Raw genomic sequence first — 25,958 nt, 5'->3', positions numbered from 1 at the left:
TTAAAATCCTGAAGCACTCATAGAAACTCTACAAAAATTCATCTAGAAAATAAAATGGAAAAAAAAAATAGTCCTTTTAAAAGTATTTCTAAGGACAGCTGAGTGAGAGTGTTTTAAGTCAGAGAGTACAAATAAATGAACTGAGTTTAGAAATATAGTTTCTTTTACTTAGAATTACAGCAAACTACAGAAAGGAAAGCTTTGAACATCCTTGCTGGGAAAATTAAAAGGAGACAAGTCATCTTACACCTCAGTTTGATATAAACACACACACACACACATACACACACACACTCCTTCAGGGAATAGGACTTAATTTCCATTCTTTCCTTCATACTCATGAGTCAGCCCAGAAATTATGTTGGCAGACAGAATAGAGAGAGGCCAAATTTATTTCATTGTAAGGAGTACTATCTGAGGTCAATATAGAATGGCTGAGTAGGAGATCAATATTTCTTCTGCAAAAGACATTTATAAAATAAAATTTTTCATCTTTGAAGTGCAACCAATAATATTTAAGAGCTTTAATAATGCTGAAAAAAACACCTAAGCATATTTTATTGTTATCGTTACTGTGCTCCAGACCCTGTATTAAATGCATTCTATGTGTTATCTTGCTGAATTTAACAAAAGTTTAACATGCCCTGCTGCATGGCATACACAGTTCTAGGTCCGGAGGTGACAGAAGTAAACAGGACAAATCCTTGATCTTGCGGAGCTCACAGTCCAGTGCAACAGGGACTTATAAGGTAGTTTTATGAGATTTTTCAACTATTATACTGCTTTAGAGAGAAGGCATTGGGAAGTAGGTTGGATAGCTTGCCAAATATCATAAAACTAGTAAGCCTGTAGACCCGGACTTCAAACCCAGATGATTCTTGTTTCTTGCATTTAAGCGGATGGTTATTTCATTCAAACTGACCACTGTGAAATACAACTGAAAAAAATATCTGTATCTTTCCGAATTAAGAAGCAGAGAAATATTCTAAAAGTCACAGCATGTACATATGAAAAACCAGGAATAAAGGTACAGGTTCAATGGGCCACATGTGAAAATTATGCTACTCTGCAGCTACGCTGATTTAAACAAATACTTGTTATGGCAACTGGGAGGTTAAATGTGCACAGTTTAAAATTAGGTAACAGCTTTGTACCAGAGCAATTACTTAAGTCAAGAATGGACTGAAAGTTAAAAATAAATCAGTGAAAGCAGCCTATAGTACTGACTGAACATATGCTGCCTTTACAGCTCTAAACCACCCTGAACAACGAAGGGGTATAAACCAAAGAAAGATCTATCGAGAGGTGCTAGGAAAGGTGTGGGAAAAACAAGCATGTGACCATAGGTGGCACCTGGCACCAAAAATGAAACTGTTTTAATGCCTGGTTCAAGAACACTAATTTTCCAAGTTGAAATCAGAGGATATATCACATTTGGAAATAGTGTGGGGAACACGAATTGTACACTCAAGAGACTCTAGTGTGAAAATTCTGATATCTAGCTTGAATGATGGCCATGCATTTACTCTGCTGGCAATATCACAAAATCAAAGAACCATTTGTCTCACTGCAAAAGGTAAACAGGAGTTCAAGCAATCCTATAAGAAAAACAAAAACAAGAACATAATTTCCTCCCAAGGGATTTCAAATATTTGCTTAGCACAAGGATCAATATCAGAGTTTTAGTTAGCTTTTTTTTTTAAGCAAAAATCTATCTCATTTTTAGGATGTACAACAAGCACATACAAGTAAATTCATACACAAACATGCAAAGAGAAAACTTTTCTTTTTCTGGGAGACATTATAAAAGCAATTAAAATGTCATATCAATATGTTATTAATTTAAGTGTTTTCATTTGTTTTTCTCCTTTCACGAGAACAAGCAGTCAGATGTGAAACCCTTCATTGTATATATTAATAAATACAATTTTGGTGTAAATAGATTTTTCTGAATAGCAGATAGCTATCATTAATTACTTATAGGCACCTTTGGAGTAAATAACGTGTTTAGATTTTTTAACAGATTAATTATCCTAATTAAGTTTTGTTAAAATTACTTTTTATCCCCTCCTATATTCAAGTCCATGGCAGAGTAAGCCTCTGAGAAGCATGATTGTTAGTTAAGGTGAGAGGTCCCTTGAGGAATACAAAAACTCTGCTAATAATTTTTTTAAAAATTGCCGATAAGCTAACAATGAAAAAAATGATTTGTTTACAAATTTATATTAAACCAAGTGTGGCATTTTCTCCCTTGAAAAGTAAATGTAAATTATAATGCAATAAAGTACCTATAAAAACCTATAATAAAAAAGTGAAAATTTAACATCAAAATATTTCTTCAAAAAAGAAAATATTTATTTTCAGCAAATGTAAACTTCCTCTAACTTTGGAACCTCTAGCTTTTAAACAATTTCACCTAATCAGGCTTTAGAGGAGGATATGCATATCTCCCCAGCTGTTGCATCTATCAAAATGGCGTCACAGGCAGAAATTTTGCCTCCATGATCTTCGCCTCTTGGGTTACACCTGTTTATGTTATGGTAGTGGCAAGACACTTTGCAGCCATAAAGGCTGAGGACTTTATAATAGGAAGACTACCCTAGATCATCAGTAAGAGATGTAACAGAAGGGGCAGAGGAGTTTCAAAGTGTGAGAGGGATTCTCTCCACCACCGCTAACTTTCAAAAGGGAAGAAGGAAGCCAGGAGCCAAGGAATGAGGGCAGCCTCTAGAAGCTGGGAATGGCCCTCAGCTGACAGCCAGGGAGGAAACAAGAACCTCAGCCCTACAACACCAAACGACTGAATTCTGTCAATAACCTGAATAGACAAGAAATGGACTGAACCTCCAGAAGTCCTACAATTCTACAGATATCTTGATGCTAGCCTAGTTAGAGTTATACTGGGCTTCTGACCAACAGAACTGAAAAATAATACATTTCTGTTGTATTAAGCCACTAAGTTTTTGGTAATGTGTTAGGGCAACAATCGAAAATAAACACAAACGTGTTAATGATTCATGCATTGCGTGGGAGAGTGAAACACTCAACTCAATGTGGTATGGACCTACCTCACACCAAGAATTACTAAGGACTGAAGGGATTAAGAGAAAAATGTGTTTGGTTCAAAACAATGTTTGACTTCTAAAAGCTCACTGGATCATTTTGGGATAGATGATGGCACTGTCTTTTCTTTTCTTTTTTTTTTAAAGTCCTCTTTTATTGTCAGGGGTGGAGGGGCAGAAGTCAATATATTTGCCATAAGAAGAATAATATGGTTAACAATGTAATGTATAAGGGTTAAAATTATAGCCCTTTATAATTTAAATTAACTCTGGCTTGGTCACTAACTGGTACAAATCTAAACTGATAATCATATCTATCTGCAAGAGATGCAGAATAGAAATCAGTTAATGTGTTGCATGGCACTTAGTCCATATGAGCATTTGAAGCTTGATAAGTAACAATTTTTATCATAAATGTTTTAAATTGACCAAAATAAGGCCCTTATCAAAATCAAGTCCAACAGAGATAACTGCAGATTATTGATCCAGAGAAAAGTCACCAGGGATCAATACTCCAGTGAACCTCATGAATCATTCTGGATTTAAAGATAATCTCTCTGCTCAGAATTTTCCAATTTAGAAAGATGTAAATTCCCTAAGGCTACATATGGCTCACTCTTCATTCACCACTACCACCCATTCCCATTAAGAGAGTTAATTACCCTTTGGTTTTAACAGCTACAAATATGTCACAAAAACAAACAAGTAGAAAAAGGATACAAACAGCATTTAAAAAAAAAAAAACTAAATCAGGTATTTTTCCTCTATCTCAAAGCCACGGACAACACTCACATTTATTATTTCGGATTCTCCTCTTCCTGGACAAACGGGAGAATTACATTTCCCTGTCCCCTTGAGACAGGCATTGCCATGAGACCTGTTTTGGCCAATGAAACGTGAATGGAAGTAATCTGTGTTACATTCAAGCAGAAGGGCTTAATTAAGAGCCGTAAATGATTCTCCATGCTCCCTTCCCCTCATGGGATCACAAAAACGTATGTCGATATGAAGAAAACACAAGACCGAAGCTGCCTGGAATGCCAAGTCACCACATGAAGGGACAGCAGCTACCCTAAAGACCAACATAGGGCTATAAGTCACTTTGGGTGACAGAAGATTGTAACATACTTCAGTGCCAAGCAATTGAGGTTTTTTTGTATTGTTTTTTATGGCAGCATAATCTAACCTATACTTACTGATATATTGAGTTAAATTCACCCTTTATGTGCACAGTCTGTCTCTAAGCTTCATTCATTTAATCAATATCTGTTGAGTATTTATTATGAGCAACTCTCTTCTAGATATCTAGAATACATGAGGGAACCCAATATACAACGATCTCTGTCCTCATAAAGCTTACATTTTAGCTGGCAGAGACAATACACATGAAGCATAATAAGTAAATGACACGGCATGTCCTAGGGAAAAAAAGAAAAATGAAAACAGGGTAAGGTTTAGGAATCCTGGAGATAGAGTGGGAGTGAAGGCGGGGGGTGGGGGAGGGGAGTCAGGCTCAGATGTAAATAGAGTGATCTCAGTTTCCTAATCTGTAACACTTACTGTACCCACAACACTGAAGAGCAGAGGAGAAAACATGCTCTAAAATGCCTGAAAATTTTTAAATGCTAGACAATACTCGTATTCACTGCTGCTGTTATTGTTAGTATTTAGTAGCTATAGAGGATTCTTCTGGGTCACTCTCACAGGAAATAAGGAAAGCTTGATATGATTTGACTAGAAATAATATATGTTTGGAATACATAAAAATTGTTCTGGTATTCTGTTTATATGTTTAAATATTCAATGATTAAGATACTTGATCTCTTGGCAAGTTTTCTCTGGGTCAGAATATTTATATTTGCTGAAAGGAGACTTCAGAGTAAGTTAAGAAATAGAAATATACCAAAAGTATATTCTGCCTCTTGTGATATGAGAAAATTTAGCACTTGATTGCCATGTTCCAATTTCACAAGTTTTGGTGAAATGTTATCTTTCAGTCTAAAATAGCCACTTCGTTAGAAATATCAGCTAAAGTTCCTGGCAGACAGATAGCCATGAAGACAGACTTTGATATCCTAGAGGCCTATTTCTTATTTATTTCTGAATCTTGGAGCAGCAAGAGCAGTGAAGGAGAGAGAGCAAACTATGTCTTCATATGTAGGTTCCTAAGCAGTGCAACAAAGCTGAATATAGTAATTCTAGATCTAATAACAACAAATCAGAACACAGTATATAGTAAGAAAAAAAATGCCACAAGGTACTGACATAATGAAAAAACAGATGTGATGCGAGAGCAAACCCAGACTAGGAAGGCACAGACCTAACTCACTACCTTCTAGCTGTTTACCTTTCTCTGCTTCATTTTCTCAACTTCAAAACAGGAACAGCTCATCTGCATAGTTGACATGTATGTGTAAGGATTTTAGAGAGTTGAATGATTTGCAGACTGTAAAGAGCTATGATGTAAGTTATTATATCCCTCTGGAAGCACAAGGAGCAGTGTAAATGAGTAATTTATGATTGACCAATTCAGCTGGCCAGATAACAAGTCAGGAGAATATCTAAAAATAGGTAGAAAATGGGAATTAGCCTTTAAGTAAATGAAACAGCATGAAGGCGCTGCAGAACTTCACCAATATATTCCAAATTGCGGGTCATAAAACCCATTAATGAGTTGTGAAATCAATTTAGTGGGTTGTAACCAGTGTGATTTCTAGTGAAATAAAATAGAACAGACAATATCACAATGTAATGAAGTTGCATCATCATCAAGAAATTTGAAAGCCACTGACCTGTCTTATTAGAAAGCTTAAGAGAGAGTTGTGCCCTCATGATAAATTTTAAAGATGTAGACAAAGGTAAGTTTCTTAACTTACGTTTTTATAAGATTGACGAATAATAAAACAAGGAAAAATTCGTAAGGATATATAAATAATATCCTACAATTAGTCTCCATAGCCACACCTCCATCCAAATTAATACAAAAGCAACAAATGAAAATCTGCTTTAACATAACTTCATGTAAAAACAAAAGTGAAGGTGGGAGGAGGAAAAGGGGACCAAAAAAACCAAACAGCTGTCTAGATCACAGGTCACGGGCAGTGCAAACCTTCGTTCTACGGGCTAATGAGTTCTGACGTGGCGTACTCTGTTCGGTTCTGGGTAGCACATACCAAGGGATACTCTGAGAGGAAAAGATGCAGACTCGCAGGACACACAAGTCCCTGAACACAGGAGACTATCCTGGGCATGCTTAGCCCAAAGAAGATGAAGGAGGTTCATGGCTGCTGCCTTCACCCCAGATCACGTCACTCTCCTCATTACATTTAATCTTGTGAAAGCTTGCCACCGCACTTAGAATAAAATGTGAATTCCTCCTATATCCAGTCCTGCCTTTCCTTCACCAAGTTCCAGCAAACCTTCTGCAGACAGCGCTTATCCTATATCCACCCTTTGTATGAAATGCTCTTCAGTCTGCCTGGGCTATTACTTCATAGCTGTCCCTTTTGCATCCTTTGCATGTCAGTTCAAAGTATCACCTCTCAAAGGGGACTTGCTCCACCTCACCCTTTCCAAATTAGTTCCCCAACTGGCTATTTTCTATCACATCACTAATAATTCATCTTAGTTTTTTGTTTGCTTTATTATCTATTTCCTCCCACCATAAGGTAAGCTCCCTGAGGACAAGGACTTGTATTGCTCAGGCTACATTCCTTTTCTCTAGAATAGCACCTGCATATAATAGGTATGAAAGCTATTTTTTGAATCAGTCAGTTCAGGCAAAATAAATAAACTGTACATGAAGAACTTCTCCACCTTCCCCTTCCCTTTTCTTTTCTTTTTCTGTATCTTCACCACTTCACCACCACCATAAGCCATTGAACATTTATATGGTTTATTACAGTATTAAGAAAATACTTTTGCATTCATTATACTATTTGGTCAGGGACTGATAAGGAGTTAAGGGACAACATAGGTTGGTTATTACCTGCATTTCTATTTTTATAAATACAGACACTGAGTTTTAGAAAAGTTAATAAATGGCTTGATCAAGGTCCTACAGAGCAGGCAAATCTCAGCATTCTTGATTTTCCAAAACATCATGCTATTTCTCACGTTCAGAAGAAAGCAACAGGAAAAACATGCTGGCACATCACGAGTGGGGAGATATAGTCAATAATCAGATTGGAAAGTTAGAGGACACCAAACTGTTAAGGGCTCTGAATGCCAGGCCAACGACTTCACCTGATATTCTTCAGGCAACAGGGAACCAAGGAGGATTTTGAGGGAAGTTACACAATCAGATAATGTCTTTGAGGAAGATATCTCTAGTGGAAACATTCAGAATGGATTATGAAGGATATCAGAAACAAAAGAGGGTATCTCCTAGTCCAAATGTGAAGTAATTAATGAGTAAGGATGAGGGAAAGGAAAGTAGAGATATTTTGAGACAATATATGTGGTGGAAGCAGGGAGGAAGCAGAAAAAGAAGTTAAGGTCTGTTAGGATATTTTTCAGTTTTGAAGATCTGAACATAGTTTGAACATCCAGCAACATGAGATTTACTATCTGTAATTTTCAATCTTTGTATTCAAGGAATTACTACTGGTTCCGAAAAGTGATTGAAAATGTGGCCATCTACAGAACTTTATTTCCTTACAGAAGATAAGACAGAACTACACGTTTTATTGTATGTTGATTTGTCAGGGAATCAAAAGATACAAATATGAGACACAAAATGAAGAGACAACTGAAAATGCAAAGACTTTCCAATCTCTTAAGAACTGTTAAATACAAAATAGTTTTGGAAGGGCGTAGGCATATTAATGAATTAAAGTTAAAATCATATCTTAATTTGATTTTTCAACAAAAATATATTTTAAAAATATAAATGCATAAGATGTTTTTAAAATCTTTTGTATCTTTGTATTTTAAAATTAAATTCTTGAAAATACCTCCTTTCCAAAGTTAAAAGAAATTTGGCTCTAGGACAAACTTTGTTTAAACTTATTCAGATTTTTCCTTATGAACTACATACAGATCTCATTTATTTATAATTTCATTGAAATTTAGACCTGATCTATGGATGAATCATGCCCTACAGACTGTATCCTCAGTAAAATTAAAACATAAATTAACATACAATAAAATCTATAGTTCTATCATGTTTTCTGTAAATAAAATTAGGGTCAAAGTGTCATCAAGAATGTCTGTCAGGATTTCTATATATATTGTATGTTAGCAGAGAGTTTTTCTGGACTCTTCCACGTAGGATTTTTATGGGATCCAAAGAGGCTGAGTAGACTAGAATCCAAATTTTAATTCTCAGCATTCAATGGACTGTGCTTAGTGAACTTTAGTTTTAAACAATTAAAATCTTCAGTTCACAGAGAAGACAAGCAGGGATAAAGGAAATTTTCTTAGGAGACTTTTTTTCTCAAAATAATACGTAAAACAAAAAATACTTGTGAAAAAATTATTTTTCTATTAATTCATACATTAAGAAAACAGTCTCGTTTCTATTTTTTCACTGGTGTATTTCAGGTATGCCTTAAAATGCTTAATAATTATGGGCATGACCATGTATTTTATTTATAATGTGTACATATATATACACACACACACACATTATAAATATATACACATTATATATATATAATGTGTGTATTAGATACATATTATATATAACAATATATTATATATTACATAAATATACATAATGTATATATATAATATATATAACCACATTACCCTAGGTGAGTTGATTTTGATAAAACTTGGTATTAGAAATTCATAATGAATTATTAAATCTATTAAAATTAATTTTACTCTATCATATAATTTTGACTAGCACATCACCTCAATTTGGAGATACATATATGTTCGTAAATTCTGTTTAGAATTTTTGCAAGAGACAGTATCAGGCAAACTAAACAAACTGGTTAAGATATATTTCATATAATAACGCTGGATCCTCCAGAATGGATTACTATAGCAGGCTCAGGGACAGTCTGCAAAGCAGCATGTAAACAACACATGTATGTGCATGAGCATGGGCATGTGCAGGTGTGTGTGCAATTGCAGCCTGGCATTTCTAACTAAACTAGTGACAGCAAGCTTTTATGACATTCTTCTATTCAGATGAGTAACATAAAGTGAAAACATGTTATCTACTAGTGATAAATGGCACTGGCTTGGAACAGCCTAAGGTTTTCTCTATAGAAATCCTCCACTCTTTGTACTGCATGAATTGTAACTTCCCAAAATAAAATTTTATTAAAGTGCTAAGCAAACTTACGCATTTCTTACAGAATTTCATGTCAAATTTCTTTATTCAGGAAAAATTATAAAATAGATATGAAGTGAAAGGAGAAAAAACTGTTAACTCAGCATCACTGTAAAATTTCATTTCCTCAAAATACTTGATAAAATTGAAATTCTGTTAAAAACGCAAAGCATTATCTTTTCAACACTCTTGAAACTAGGATACAATATTTTGTAATTCAGTGAATATTAATTGAGTACTTACGCTTTAGGTACTGTTCTAGAAATATAGAAAAAGTCAATGACAGGTTCAAGGACATAGAGAACCTTAGGTAACAAAGCCACAAAAACTTAAAAACTCTAGTCAACTAACTCAGATGCTCATTTTACTACTTTGTTGTTTAGTGTAACTCATTTATTCCTCATCAGGCCATTTAAAAGGTTTTTATTTCATATTTCAAAACAATTTTATAAAAAAAAAATGACTTTCAATGAAATTATGACACCAAAGATGAGCACCATTAAATTAAAGCCAACTTACTTTTAACATAACTTTTACTGAATTCTGATTGTCACCATTGGATCTAAGTCCTGGACTTACAAGGAGAAAATACAATTTGAGGAGTTTTAAGATAAGCTCTATCATTCATTTTAAGTTGTTCGATTTAAAAATTATTTCTTTCTAGTAATTTCTATTCTTTCTAAACAATATTCACAACCATCTTTGTTATTTTAAAAAATAAAAATTTACAGTCTACTACTGTATTTTTAAATAGTCAGGTAAAGTCCTCTTCCAAGGGACAGCTTAGTCACCATATTATTATTAAATGTAGAATAAAAGGACTTTTCCATGGCAATAGTTAAACCAGATTTATCAGCATTTTTAACTCAGTGCCTGCCTGAGGTCAAGTTACCAGAAGTATCCAAATGTCATATTAGAGGAACCCTTATATCTAATAGAGAGTTACAGGCATCTGTTCAGGACCTGATGATTTTTTAAATAGTTTTATTAAGAATCTAAGAGCTGGCATGTAATTGGTACACCTCTTACCTTTTAATCACACACACACAAAGTAACTAAATGAAATTATATTGTGTCTCTTACCTAAAGAATGTGCAGCTGTGGTTTTTGAGCTGAAAAACCGGCCAAGCCCAAGATCTCCAAGTTTTACCACCCCAGTGGCTGTAATGAACACATTAGCTGGTTTTATATCTGTGAATAAATGAAGGGATCAGGTGAAAGATGATAGACATTTTAGAAACGTTAAAGGAATTAATAATAACTACTTTTCATGACAGAATTTAAAATTTATTTTAATCATAAAGGTCTGAATTATGAACCAATTACTTTATTTGGAATAATTCTGATGTATCCTAATACCTAGAAGTTCTCAATTCTCTGATAGACAAATAATCATCAATGTAGCATGATGAACATGATTATTAACTTCTATTTCAAATGCATTTTGTTTTCCATTTTCAAAAATCCTTTTGTGAAATTCAAAGCACAAAATACACGTGTCCTTTCGATATCAATTTTAAATAAAATATCTTACTAAAGATTAACTTGATAGATTTGCATAAAATATAAAACCAGGACAACAATATCAGGCATATAATTATTTACTTAGATGGCTTTAAAAATCTTAATTGCATAAATGAATTGTATTAAAATTTTTCACATTTCAGTATCAATGGATCAATTACTTATTGATGTAACCTTAACACACTTTGCTTAACCACTTGATTGATAATCAAGAATACTGAGCTAATACTGAATATTAAAAATCTAAGTGGTTATACATTATTTGAAGAAACAAAAAACTCTTCCTTATATGTATATTTGACTGCTGTTTTGTCTTTACCAATAGCATCTTACTAACCAGTAAGATGCTAAGAAGTCAAGCAGAAGATTAATTTACATTCTTATTTAAAACCAAGTAGTGTTTTATTTAAAGGTTTAACATTCTAACATAATTATAATTTGAAAATAATTACCTGAAAAAGTATGGTATTATGTAATGACTGGAAGACATTTATTTTGAAGAACTTTTATCATTTAAAACAAGATTAAAAGTTCTTAATGATTTTATCTTACCTCTGTGCATGACTCTTCGAGAATGCATGTGTTCCAATGCACTGCAAAGCTGAACAAAGTACTTCCAGACAGTTCTTTCAGGAATTAGCCTCTTCTGCTTCTTAAAATGCTTTTTGAAAATTAAAAATAAGAATTATAAAAACTAAAATTTTTCAAGACTGAATTCTGACTTTCAAAAATACATAAATAAAAAAATCTAATTTTATCTACTATTATCAACTAAAAAGTATACGATCTCTATACTGAAATGATTCCAAGAATTTTATCTGACATAATGGCCTAAGTTTTTTCCTATTATAACTAAGGTTAGGACAAACTGTCTAACAGTATGTTTTTATGATGTCCCTCTATTTCAAAAAACTAACTATATAAAATACTTTCCTGTCCTAAAAGGAAGATGTCAAATTTCATTTTAAGAAAAGCCAGAATAAAAAAGTCTAGATACCTATAGGTAATTATGCTCACTAAAAGACAATTCTTCTCCTGACAGAAGGTTTCACTAACAGAATTACTTTTAAATACTGAACCACCCTGGTCATTTGATATATCACAATGTATTAAAAATCAAATAAATAAAAAGAATTTACAAAAAAAAGTTTTCATGAATATTTCTACTGCACAATGCAAGCTTTGCTTTGAATGAATGAACTAAACTCCATGGAAGCAAAACCTTACAGGAATGCCCAGGCAAAAAGCTGAGAGCAGCAACAGGCTACTTAGGAGAGTGGTCCTTGCACATAAGAGGGCAAATACTACAATAAATGTAAAACCAGAGGTACTTATTTATGCTCATTTTTTCTGCAATAAATCTGCTAGAAGACTATACTAATAATATACTCTTTCCAGGATAAAGTTCTTAGCTTCATAAGACTTACAATGATTCAATACATAAAAATTATTTTTCAAAAACAAAATGCAATTGGTTTCCCATTTAACTATACTTGTAAATGACCAACATGAATATTAATATTGCATTTTAATTGGTTTTCATATACTTTTCTGATAGTTTTAACTGTTTTAAAATATATATAGATACTAAAATAGTACTAATATGTACTTTAATGCAATTTATCCAAAGACACTTTGAGAAGTCCAACTAAATCGATTTTTTGCTATTGAATATGGAGAAACTATACTTGAGCATATTCTAAAATAGCTACCTTTCAATTTTTACACCTGTGACCAGCTGAGGGCAGGCTGAATGGCAAAACAGTACAAGGAAATCTGCTGATATCTCTACTTCACACTTAGCAAAAAATTCTATCTACTGTCTCATATGTACTCAATGTATGTACCAAAGGATAAATCCTTAAGGCAAAGCTAATAATCTTACATTAATCTTTCTTACAATACATACTACAGAAATAAATTTATCAGCAATTTCAATAGCTATTACACCAGTAACATTACACTCTAAAGAATAAATAAGATTAAATGACCAGATAATTAAAAAGCAAATCAGTGTCTTACTAAAATGTTAGTAACCTCCCATATCATGTTTCAATACTAAGTCTTTTTAATTGCAGACTGTGTCAACATCAGTTTTCATTCAAAGGGGGCAATGCTGCAAAATCAGTTCTTTACACATAATTTTCTTTCAGACTTGGAATGAGTCCAAATAAACCCTGTATATGTGCACTCCCTGATGCTGGATTAGCATATCAGAGGACTGTTTGATGTCAACAAGAAGATGGGGACCAGGTTTCTTTTCATTCAAAAACAAATATACCATATCATGTATGTATGTATCAGACCATGAAAATAACTTTTTATGCTTTAATATAAATTTTGAAATCATTGTAATTATAATTTAAATACGATTATAAAAAAGAAATCAAATCTAAAAGAAAAGGCATAATTTCAAAATTGCCCCCAAACTGCACAATAGGGAAGATGCTACCAGATCAATATGATTTGATTATTTTCATGTTTCTGTATTCTTTGAGACTGTCACTTACAAGTTAAAAATGGTGACAATAAACTGAATCAATATACTACTACTCAGAATGACCTAGTTAGAGTTAAGTATCTAAATTAGTTATAGGCCTTAGAAGAACAACATGACTTTGATTTTGTCATAAAATAAAGGCAGCTTCTTTATACCATTAGTATCTCTCGTTATTTTTAATGTCTCTGTTTAAACACATGTGGTTTTAAAACCATTCCTTAAGTAAAGGCTTTTCTGGTTTCTAGTTTCTTTTTTTTTTTTTGAGAAAACCAACGCTTACAATGAGAAAAGCCTGTTTGTTCTGAGGGTGGCACTGTTGGCTATCTCTTAAAAGAGGATGAACAGCAAAAAGGCAATGAAAATTGGAATTCTTTTTACTATGGGTAAAATGTATATTAGCACTACAAAGTGGAAACTTCCATAAAGCCAAAGAATTAAAAAAAAAAAAAGAAAGAACAACTTGCTCTTAAAACTTATTCCAATAAACACGTATCTTTTTAAAAGTTAATTCTCTAGCCAAATAACATTATTGTTTGAAAACCCTTTTTTCCCTTAAAAAAGGCAGCCCTATATAAATAAATGTTTAGCTTTGATTAAAAATCTAATGCCAACATGTAAAAAGTAAAAAAATGTAAGTATATTTGTTATATAGTAAGTTTTTAAAATAGCAATAAATAAAGTAACCAATACATCTAAAAGTTGGTATTGATATAAATATTTATATGAAAATGAAGAGTATGCGACAGGGCACTTTTACCATATTTATGCTATGAAATAGAATTACAACTTTTTTATAGTTAAAAATAAAGTATCTAAAAATTTATGGGCAGGCAAAAATAAACACCCAGGTATATCTGATCACTTGGACATAATTTTGCTTAGTCTTATTTTTTTTAAGTAGGCTAGTCTTTTCTCTATGCAAATCTTCTAATACTATTTACTTTAAAAGCACCTTTTCCACTTTTATAAAAATTATTCAAATGAATACCGGACATTATTCACATAGAAAAATCAGATGTAACAAAAAGCTAATCAATTTTCATATAAAATGTATGTATATACAAACATCAGATTATATTATATTCTCACTTATAGGTAAGAAGAGTATCAGCATTTCATTTAGGTGAAATTCAGCATATCTGGTAAAACACATCTACATAACCATCTAAGTGATTTATATTAATATAAAAAGTGTTAGCTGATGCAAGTTGTCTCATTTCAAATATTCTTTAAAAAATTTTTTAAATTTAAAAACTAAATTTAAAATTATTAATCTCCAAACATCCTCCTACAAATTAAATGACTAAGACCAAATCCAATTACACAGTGGACACAGAATATCTAAGTACCATTTTTGACCTCAATTGGTTAACTTGGTTCCTGCATTCTAGACACTACAACTCCAAGTAGAATATTCACTGCTTATTTCTGAATTATACAATTCTAATATTCTCCCTCAAGAAATCTCAGTAAGAGCTTCAATGTTACTGAGCATAACCTCATCAACAGAGAAAGAAAAGAAAATGATCTTATTTTACAAAAAAATTATTATTCTCGGTGGCATATCAAAACATTTAACCATACAGTTTGACATGTTAATCTTTAAAAAAGCAACTATCGGGCAAAAATATCTTGAACTATCAGGACCAGCTTCATGTACAGAAAACCTGTGTTATGCAGGTCTGGCACTTGGTTTAAAGCTCTGTTACTGCCACATCAAAAATTCTTAATTTTTAACAAAAGGACTTGCAATTGTGTAGTCAATCCAGGGAAGCATATACTAAGCATCCTTTAGAAATCTACTGCTGTGGTTAAAAAAAACCAAAAAACAAAAAACAAAACAAAAAAAAATGCAATCCTGGTGTGCAAGGTGTTTTTGAAGAGGATTAGGAAAAATGGTAATTCCTAAATTATCATTTCTAATTCCTAACTAGAAATTCCTAATTTCCTAAAAATGATAAGAAATAATGAAGCTATAAGAGAAGTGGAATTACAGGCACCAGCTGCTCTCCATTTCTTCCAAGTATCTAGTAAAAGGAAGTAAGTGATTTATGTTAAATATAAGGAAACATTTCCTGCTTGGAGTGTTGTCAAATGTTTAAATGTGCCACTAACACAATCCATATCCATCTTATAATAATAGACCTGATTATAAGGTTTGACAGTAACTGGTTGTGTGACCTTGAGCGAGCCACTTAAGCTTGATGGGTCTCAGCTTCCTCACTCTATTATAAACAGAGTTGGGAGATGATCTATTGAGTCTCCACCACTTCTAAAATACAATCTATGGGTCTACAGTCTTAGTTTCAAATAAAACAGAAATAATAAATGTCTGTTTGGCACATTTTTTACACTTAAAAATAATAGTTTCTTGGTATGCCTTATCCTTCATATATCCAATTAATAAAAACAAAGCAAAAAAAAAAAAAACAGGCGTGAAACCCCGTCTCTACTAAAAATACAAAAAATTAGCTGGGCATGGTGGCGCATGCCTGTAATCCCAGCTACTCAGGAGGCTGAGGCAGGAGAATTGCCCGAACCCAGGAGGCGGAGGTTGCGGTGAGCTGAGATCGCACCATTGCACTCCAGCCTGGGTAACAAGAGCGAAACTCCATCTCAAAAAAAAAAAAAACAGGCAACAACAAAAAACCTCAGAGATCTCTATTGGTTCATTTAATACTATAAAAGGTTTTTACATGAGATGAAAAGTACTGAGTTATTTGTTATAAGCTTGTAGTTAGGTCAAACATTTACCATCAGAGGGGATGTTATGTTCCCAGACAAACATATCTTTGTAATTATAATGCAATTTTATAAGACTACATTGCAGTGGCTATTTCAAAGAATTAAATGCACAGAGACTGGGTGATGAAAAAGATAGGATGCTTCTGAAAGTATAGTGGATAGTTTTAAGTGTAATTTTTATTACGTATTAATCTTTCTATGGAAACATTTTTCTTCGGAAGGTATAATGAGGTTATCAACACACTTCACAAATATTTGCTATACACAATTGTGGGAAATTATATAAAATTAAAATTTTGGGAGTAATACTAACTTACAGTGTGTAAATATTTTCTCTCTTGGCATTCTGAATAAAATTCAGATACCTTAAGTGGCATTAGAAGGTGTAAAGTAGAATGGGCGTGACAGTCATGAGACCACTGAAAATACTTATCACTAGCATCTCATTTTATCTGCTTATCCAAGGTCTACTAGTCTTTGTCTTTTCCTGTAATGTTGGAAAATCTATTAAGAGTGTACTAAGCTGTTTTCAGATTATAATAAAATATAAATATAATCAATTCATCCCCAAAGTTAAAATTATGCAAGCTATTAATTTGAGCCAAAAATATATTTCATCTTAGGGTAGAAAATGTGAAACAGAAAACATTTTTCCTGAGCAATGAAACCTTGAGGGGAAAAAAAAAAGAAACCTCTTAAATTATTTAGCAAACAAGAAAAATAAGTACCCACAAAGTCACAAAACTTCCCCAAAACAGCTGCCTCCTGAACACTGGTACATCAATCTCAAGGACACTTATTTAGAATATTAAAAAAACAAAAGATCAACAATAAAAATACATGAATGCATCAGAATTGCTACAGAGAATGACTCCTGCATTCCTGCCATGTGAATAATTCTTAAGTTTCCACATTACTAAAACTGATAAGAGAATACTTGGAAATACTTAAAATGTTTTCTCTACTGCATCAGAGTACCAGCGATAGAGAAAGGGAGATTAAAAAGAACAGTCTTTGAGGAGACACAGAAGGTCACAAAAACAAACAGAAATATTTCCTTCTTTAATAAATTGTTTCTTGCTATGTCATACTAGACAATACTAAGAAAGTTGAACAAAATATTTTAATTTTCATAATGAACAAAGAAAACATAGCAGAACAGTAAAAGTATCTCAACTGAAATTTAAAGCAGAGAAATTAAGATGCTTAACATAATGGTGTCTGTATTCCTTCTCTTTAATTGTCTATAGTTACCAAAATTACTGCTCACAGTGGTATTACATGATTTACGAAAGGCAGCTTTATTCCACTATCACCTTCAAGTGTAAGGAGCAATAAACTCCTTCAAAATTATCTTCAATTTTGTGCAAGCAAACAGAGTTCAAAGTTCCTATATCACCTTTTATTTATGCTCACAGAATTACATCATGGTCATTTCATGGTATAAAGTGTTCAGTTTCCTAAAATCTCTTAGTTCTATACTGCTTCACTATCAGACTACTTAAATATCAAGGAAAATCCAAGTGATATTTTATAAGTAGAATTGCTTTTATAAAAATAATTCTATATAATACACCCACATATACATACCATATGTAGACATAAATGTATACGGATATACACACAGGTGTATATATATTATGTGTAGGTGCCTAAGTAAATGTACCTATTTATATGTGTGTGTGTGTACATATACATATATGTATAGAATATTAAATCCTGTGTAGTTTTTTCTGATAGTGCTACTAATTTGTAACCTTAGGGCTTCAGAATATTCTAAAATGAAATATAAGATAGATGATAGTCTTATACAAAAGACTTAGTGGTAAACTGCATTTGGAATCACTGGCAGTTCTCGTAATTGTCTGACAAGGGCTATACACTTTGTCCAGATGCTGAAATGGAAAGTGTAGGTATCCTTGTAAACAATAAATCAGAGTTATCAAAGAGAGATGGGACTGCTGGGAACCTTTATTGCTTTAAGGATCCAAAGGCCAAGAGTGTAAAAGACATTTTTAAAGTGATTTTACTTCCAATACAACCTCTACATTCGGATACATACAAACAAAAATGTGTCTAAAAATGTAAAAACAGCCAGACCAAGTAGGTGAACAAGATTTTTAAGTTATAATATTTGAAGACAACAGTTATCTCCAAAACATGGTTGACATTCTAGCTAATTTATTAATGTCTGTGGTAAGCAGAATTCTAAGATGTACCTCACTCCCCCAAATTCTCAAGTCCTGTTGTAAAACTCCCTTCCCTTGAACGTGAGTAGGGCATGTGAATATTATGAAATATTCTTCCCATTTAATATAATGTTATGTAGAAGAAGGGATTTTTCAGATGTAATTAAGGTCTCTAATCAGTCGACTTTGAGTTAATCAAGAAGGACATCGGCCTGGATAGTGCTTACTTAATTGAGTGAGCCATTCAAAGAAGTCCAGAGAGAACTGAACCCAGAGAAACTCCCCTGCGGGTCTTATGGGAGCACAATGGCAGGTTGTAGAGAGGAATGTGGCAGAAAATGGCTGGCAGCCTCAGCATAGCCCCCAGTTGATGACCAGGAGGGAAGCAAGAGCTTTAGCCATATGACTTCAAGGAACTGAATTCCCCCAACAACCAGCGAACATGGAAAAAGAACCTGAACCTCAGTGAGCTCAAAGCCCCAAAGGGCACCTTGACTTCAATTTTCTAAGACCTTCAGCAGAGAACCCACTACTCCTGACCCACAGGAATCCAGAATTAATAAATTTGTATTGCTTAAAGCTGCTAAATTTGTGGTGATTTGCTATGCAGCAATAAAAAATTAATACAAAATACAATTGTAAACACACAAAAAATCAGTATGTAGAATTAATTTTATGTATGTATGAAGAAAAATAGTTTTAAGGTTCCTACCAAATTTAAAAGGAATGACTCACAAGTGGCAACAAGGTAGAAAATACAAAGTCAGCAATTTAGGAAGATAGCTTAGGCCGGGCGGGGTGGCTCATGGCTGTAATCCCAGCACTTTGGGAGGCCGAGGCGGGTGGATCACGAGGTCAGGAGTTCAAGACCAGATTGGCCAACATGGTGAAACCCCATCTCTACTAAAAAATACAAAAATTAGCTGGGCATGGTGGCTTGTGCCTGTAATCTCAACTACCTGGGAGGCAGAGGTAGGAGAATTGCTTGAACTGGGACCCGGGAGGCGGAGGTTGCAGTGAGCCAAGATTGCGCCACTGCACCCCAGCCTGGGCTACAGAGCGAGATTCCATTAAAAAAAAAAAAAGATAGCCTATATCTAAATATACTAGAAATAAGAAGCAATAGTCTTAATTATTTATTTGGTGCAGTGCCTAACTTCTGGCAGAAGACAGACATCCATTTAAATTATTTGTATTGCATATTTCACTAAAAAATATTTATAAGAATAATATTCATTTCCTTCTTAGCCACTGTGATATGGTATGACATTTTCTTGGCAGATAACAAACCTCTGAGCTTCTCAAAATATTTATTAGGTTATACTTTGTGTTATTGATATTCTAGCAAAGTAATTTTTTAAAAAATATAGTATTAAATATACACATTTATAGTTTATTCTATTTGTCTCAAATTGACTTACCAACAGGCTGTTATAAATACAGGCACTTGCAAACAGTTCAATGAATAAAGTATATTTTGTGAAATGAACTATTAAAATTTAAAATATATGTTAGTAACATTTTCTATTGACAAGCTGAAATTTTAAAATCCTCTTATTTACATATTTTTGAGATTAATTTCCTCTACACTGGGTCTTCATCACCAAGTATGTTTCTTGACATTAGAATAGTGAAATAAACAGTATAATAAGGTATACTACAAAATGGAGCATCTATGCATCCAATTTAACTACAATAAAGAAAATATATGGCATATACAGCACAATTTAACTGAAATCTGTTTTGTAAGGAGTCAATTTTCCTTTAAAATTCTGATTACTGATAATGAAGAAATTATGATGAAAAATTCTAGATTTCCTTTTATCCTAAAACTCATCTGGGAAGTATTTCATCTGACCACAGCCTCAGGTATTCCTTTGTCACTAATTAGAGAAATACTGAATGTTTCAACTATAAATTGCTTAATTATATTTGTCAGCCTGCTCTGAACCAATTAATTATTTACTTGTAAAAATCTTTGATGCAATGCTATCCAGAGGTTCATTTCTGGAATACAGACCAGAAGCTATATTTCCTCTTCTACCCCAATTAAGCTGAAGACTTGAGAGAGTGAAATATATTGTTATGATGCACAATGATTTACAATAGTACTCACTATAAAGAAATACATCATGTTCATTACAATTCAAACATTCACTGCTGTCCCTTATAAAGCTTTAAGTCACTTTTCTGTTCCTTCACAAAATAAGTTCCTACGATTTTTCTTCCTGTTGTAATCTATTTTATAAAGAACTGCTTACAGAATAAGCATGTTCAGAAAACAATTTTAGAATTTCTTAACTCCCCAACCCCAATCCCGTAAAAAAAAAAAAAAAACACTGAATATCACAGCAACTCTCTATGAGACCAGAGCATAAAGCAGGAAGAAATCACCATGACTGTTATACAACCACTCATGTTATCTACTGAGCCCTGGAAGAGAGAAGTGTAACAGAGGTAAAATAACCAACTTCTATGCATCGATTTACTACAAATTTACTGAAGTCTGTACTATCAGCTAGTGACTTCCCAGAAACTGAAGAACTGAAGATAGCCAGGCAAGCAAAGCCAACATGGTCTCTGTGCTCAACAGAAATTTAAGTCTAATGGGAAATACAAACATCAATAAAATAATTACACACATAAATACATGATTATATTACTAAGTGCTACGGAGGAAGGGTACTCTGAGAGCACTTATATCATAAAATACTCTATGAGTCAAAGAAAAATGCTTGAAGAAGTGATATCTAAGTAAAGAACTGAAGTACAAACAGAAATAAAATCAGCCAAGAATGGAGAAGAAGAGCATCCCAGGTAGATGGAATTGCATATCTGAATTCCCTGAGGAAGGAAAAAATAAAACACATTCAAGGAAATGAAAGGCTGACGTGCCACAGCAAGAGGGAAAATAGGAGTTAGATTCTACAGCAAATATATGCTGAGCACAAGCTCTGTGCCAGGCACTGCTCTAGGCACTTGGGATATGTGAATACATAAAACAGAATCTGATCCTCTCTGAAGGAGTTATCTTTTGTATCACACAAGGATTACTCAATCTTATCAACATTTTAGTCTTTACTCTCAAAGTGAAACTCTAGAAAGATTTTATTGAAAGGAGGTTTTTCATTTTTCTCTCCCCTCTACCATCTTAAAGACTGATGGAGAAACAGATTTAAAGAATGAATGGGTGCCAGATGCTGGGAGATAATTAAAAAACTCTCGCTCTCTCCAAATGAGAGGTGACAGGGAGAGTAATGGAAAGGGAGCTGGGTGGGGAAATTGGAAAGGCATTTAGAAGAAAAAATAAACAGAATCTGGTGAGACTGAGAAGAAGAGGTAAGGGAGACTGAAATGTCAAATAAGAGTCCGGGTTTCCAGAGTGCACAACTAGATAAACTGGTGCCAAGCCTCAAGTTAGGGAACATGGGAGGATGAGTAGTCTACAAGGACTTTGTTTACAGACATATTGAGCCACATAGAGTCAGAATTTAAAGACAGCTCCATGCTAAAGATAAAAAATTGGAAGTCAACAAGAGTATAGAGAGTAACTGAATCCATAGGTATAAAGGAGGTCAGCTATAACGTGAGTATGAACTAAAAAAAAAAAAGTCAGGACTGAAACTTAAAATTCCATCATTAAAGGCCAGGAAGTAAATGACTCAGTTAAGAAAAATGATAGTCTCCAGAGAGGTAGGAAGAAAATCAAGACACTGTGGGACTCAATAAGCCAGTGGAGGAGTATTTTAGAAAGAAGAGTATGAAAAGCAGAGCCAAATGCTTCTGAGAGATCAAGCAGAATGAAGACTGGGCAAAGTCCTCTGGCTTTCAGGAGAGAGGTCATTGAAGAGCCATTATGTGTGGTAGGTTGGAAAGAGGGTCAGGAGTAAATGTCTGTGAAGGAAAAAAAAGAACTAGGGTAGTAACTGAAGGAAAAGGCAGGCAGAGGTGAGGGTGGAAGGATTTAAGAAGATCTTCTGAGATCATCTTATTTAAAATAGCAACACAAAGGCCGGCTGCAGTGGCTCACTTGAGCACTTTGGGAGGCTGAGGCAGGTGAACAGCTGAGGTCAGGAATTTGAGATCAGCCTGACCATCATGGTGAAATCCCATCTCTATTGAAAACACAAAATTAGCCAGGTGTGGTGGCATGCATCTGTTATCCCAGTTACTAGGGAGGCAGAGACAGGAGAATCGCTTGAACCTGGGAGGCGGAGGTTACAGTGAGCCGAGATCACACCAGTGCACTCCAGCCTGGGCGACAGAGTAAGACTCCATCTCAAAAAAATTAAATAAATAAATAAAATAAAATAGCAACACACCTCCTCCAAACTCCTTATTGCCTTTCTTTAATTTTTCTTCATTGATTTTATCAACATCTGGCATATCATATATTGTACTTGTTTTTAGCATTTTATTTGACTTGCCACTGGAAAATAAGTTTCTTGAATGAATAAATGAACGAATGTGAGACAGGTATGTGTACATATGTATACATATAAACATATTTAAAATAATAGTGACCTGAGAATATTCAAATGATGAGAGAAGGAACTCAGAAGTGCACAATGGTTGTGGATCTAGGACTGGGAACAGATAATGATAGGAATTAAGATTTCTGAGAATACAGGCAGAAAAAGGACAGAGAACTCAGGTGGAGGGCACAGAACAATCCCTCCAATCCAATCTAACAAGAATATGGTGGGCCGGGCGCAGTGGCTCATGCCTGTAATCCCAGCACTTTAGGAGGCCGAGGCGGGTGGATCACGAGGTCAAGAGATCGAGACCATCCTGGTCAACATGGTGAAACCCCGTCTCTACTAAAAATACAAAAAATTAGCTAGGCATGGTGGCGCGTGCCTGTAGTCCCAGCTACTCAGGAGGCTGAGGCAGGAGAATTGCCTGAACCCAGGAGGCGGAGGTTGCAGTGAGCCGAGATTGCGCCATTGCACTCCAGCCTGGGTAACAAGAGCGAAACTTCGTCTCAAAAAAAAAAAAAAAAGAATATGGTAACATGAGAGAAGGAGGGGAGAACAGTAACAGACACAAGTAGGTCTATCAGGTTTGGTCATGGGAAAGTGAGGGTGCTCCTGTGTGGTGACTTCTATTTACTCTGTAAAACTGGAAGAATGAAGTCAACTTTGAAGAGTAGAAAAGGGTAGATTTCTGTGATCCAAGGAGACTAGAAGAGTAGTGATCAGAAGTTTAAACGGAATAAAGAAAACGTGAATACTTATCAGATATCATACATGGACACAGGCACAGATAGACGGACAGGTATGTGTACATACATTTGTACATATGTCCTTAAAAAGTATATATATATAAACATACTATATTACTTAACCATCATAATAACCCTGTAGGACAGGTTTTACTGATCGAATTTTATTGATGTGGAAACTGGCTCAATCATTAAGATTAAATAACTAGGTCAAGATTATATAGGACCACTGATTAAAATCCTTTAACTGCCATCAGAATTCACCAGTGTAGTTTCAGATGTCCTGCTATAACTATCCATTATAACTCACACTTTTGTTTATATAACTTATTACAACTGCAGGTATATAGTTTTATATTAGTATTCATCAAATGCCTGTTTCTCCCACTAGACAATGAGTTCCAAAAAGCAATAAACCATGTACCTGGCACAGAGTAAAATGTCTAATAACAGAAAAAATAAAATATAGAGCTATCTTTTTAAAAGCTACCAACTGGTATTAACTATTGAAGGGAATAATCTGGCAATAGTTATTGTGTTTTAAAATGTGCATACTCTCAGTGATATTATTTATATGAATCTATATAATAGAAATTGACAATAAAGTATGCATAGATATAGTTGTATTGATGTATATAAGGCTTTGTACTTGAGATTTCTCTGTAAGAAAAAATGAAAACAATCCAATTATTAACAAAGCAAAAATAAAATAAATTGTGATGTGTCTGAGAAAGAATGCATGATTAGTATAGATTTTTATATTTAAGTGTGTATAAAGATAGCAAGTAAAGTTGGGAAGGTTTTATGAACATAAAGGTTAGAGGTTATTTCTGGGACATGGAAATGAAGGAGAAAAAGGAACGACCATATAAATAAAATTGGGTCAGTAATACCTGTCATATGGTGTTATTAGGATGGTTAAGTACTATAATATGTAGTATGTTTATATATACTTTTTAAAGACATAGGTACTAATGTATGTATACATATCCATCCATCTATCTGTGCCTATCTACCCAGGATAACAGCCTTTATCTACAGTAAACAACCCAGGAAGCCAGCATGCTGTAATCTAGACTTGCAGGAAGCCAGATTGCTATCTCTAGTGACAATCTAAGAAGCTAAACAGTAACTTCTATAATGATTGATTAGTAACTGACAGCTTCCCTAATTTTGTTACTGCTTCTAACTAGGACCAACCAGAGAAAGCCAAGTATGAACTTCTAACCAATCACAAAGACGCCCTACTTCTAGTCAGCTGGTCTATGGCTTCTCCATGCCAGCAGCTTTCCATCAGGGCATACCCAAAGGCTTCCCTTTTCTTCCCTCTATAAACCTTTCATTCCTTTGCCTGATTTTAATTCTCTGCCAAGATGCAGGTGATGATTGGCTGACTCCCTTGCTAAAGCAAGCTCAAATAAATAGCCTTTGTTTTTCTCATTCAGTTATTCTCTGTTTCTAGATGGTTCAACTTGTCTTCCATAGTAATAGAAGTTTAGCTAGACGTATGGTCGGCTGAATGAAGACTTTATTTTCCAGCCTTCCTTGCAGCTGGATAGGTACATGAGACTACATTCTGGCCAAGGGAATGAAGCTGAAAATGTTGTGTGGCAGGCAGCATTCAGGAATGTGCTTTAAGAGAAAGCCTGAATGTACTCTTTGTCCCTTCAAGCCTAGTGTGACTGAATAAGCTAGAAATAGGCTGGATTGCTAAAATAATTTTGATAGAGCAGAGCTACCATACTGGCCCAACTTTTACGTGACAGAGAAGTAAGAACAAGAACAATAATAATGGCAGCAACAGCTACATTTACATAGCCTTACAATGTATGAGGCATTCTTCTAAGTTCTTAATAAATATTAATTCAACAATTACAACAATCCTGTGAAATAGGTTCTATTATTATTGTGTTTTTTAGAAAATGTGACAGAGAAGTAACTGGCCCAAAGACAAAGTTTTTAAGCTACTGTTACTTACGGGTTTCTATTAATTGCAGCTGAACTTAAACCCAATTAATATGCCCTTAGAAAAGAAAGTTAAATAACTTTTATGTGGCCAAGGTAGGGGTTGATATCCAAGGTCTGACTGCAAATCCCACTTTCTTTGATGGATCCCTCCCAGAAGTCAGGCTGCTCTAGAATCACTTTCTACCTCTTTCACTCATGTCCAGAGACATAGGATCAAGCAGGGTCTGCTCAGAGAATCAAACAGCTAAAATGTAACTTGACTTACAGAAGACAAGTATTGTGCCCTCTTTCCAAGTTGGTTTTGGGGTGTTCAGATTTTTAAGCTGACCAGTGTAAATATCACCAAGTAAACCAGTTTCAGAAATATGATCACTAACCATCTACTATTTATTACATATCTACCAGATAAGCCTTGCATTGAGGTCTTTAGTTTAAAACACCTAATATCCCTATATATACT

At 34.1% G+C, this 25,958-nt stretch overlaps 1 protein-coding gene across 2 annotated transcripts in view; it reads right to left on the bottom strand.

The window, feature by feature from the left end:
* Nucleotides 1-25,958, bottom strand: part of NEK7 (NIMA related kinase 7) — a 159,802-nt gene that overhangs the window by 27,954 nt on the left and 105,890 nt on the right. For both annotated transcript variants that reach the window (XM_012459581.2, XM_012459582.3), the window contains exons 6-7: nt 11,425-11,533; nt 10,432-10,539 (exon numbers count right to left, since the gene is read on the bottom strand). In XM_012459581.2, coding sequence (XP_012315004.1) covers nt 10,432-10,539; nt 11,425-11,533 — 217 coding nt within the window. The remainder of the gene's footprint in view (nt 1-10,431; nt 10,540-11,424; nt 11,534-25,958) is intronic.

This window comes from Aotus nancymaae, unplaced genomic scaffold (genome assembly GCF_030222135.1).
Source record: "Aotus nancymaae isolate 86718 unplaced genomic scaffold, 86718_ANA_hifiasm-v0.15.2.pri h1tg000039l, whole genome shotgun sequence".
In the NCBI taxonomy this organism is placed as follows: Eukaryota; Metazoa; Chordata; class Mammalia; order Primates; family Aotidae; genus Aotus; species Aotus nancymaae.
The sequence above is the reverse complement of the archived record's forward strand: the minus strand, read 5'-3'. Positions and strand labels throughout refer to the sequence as shown.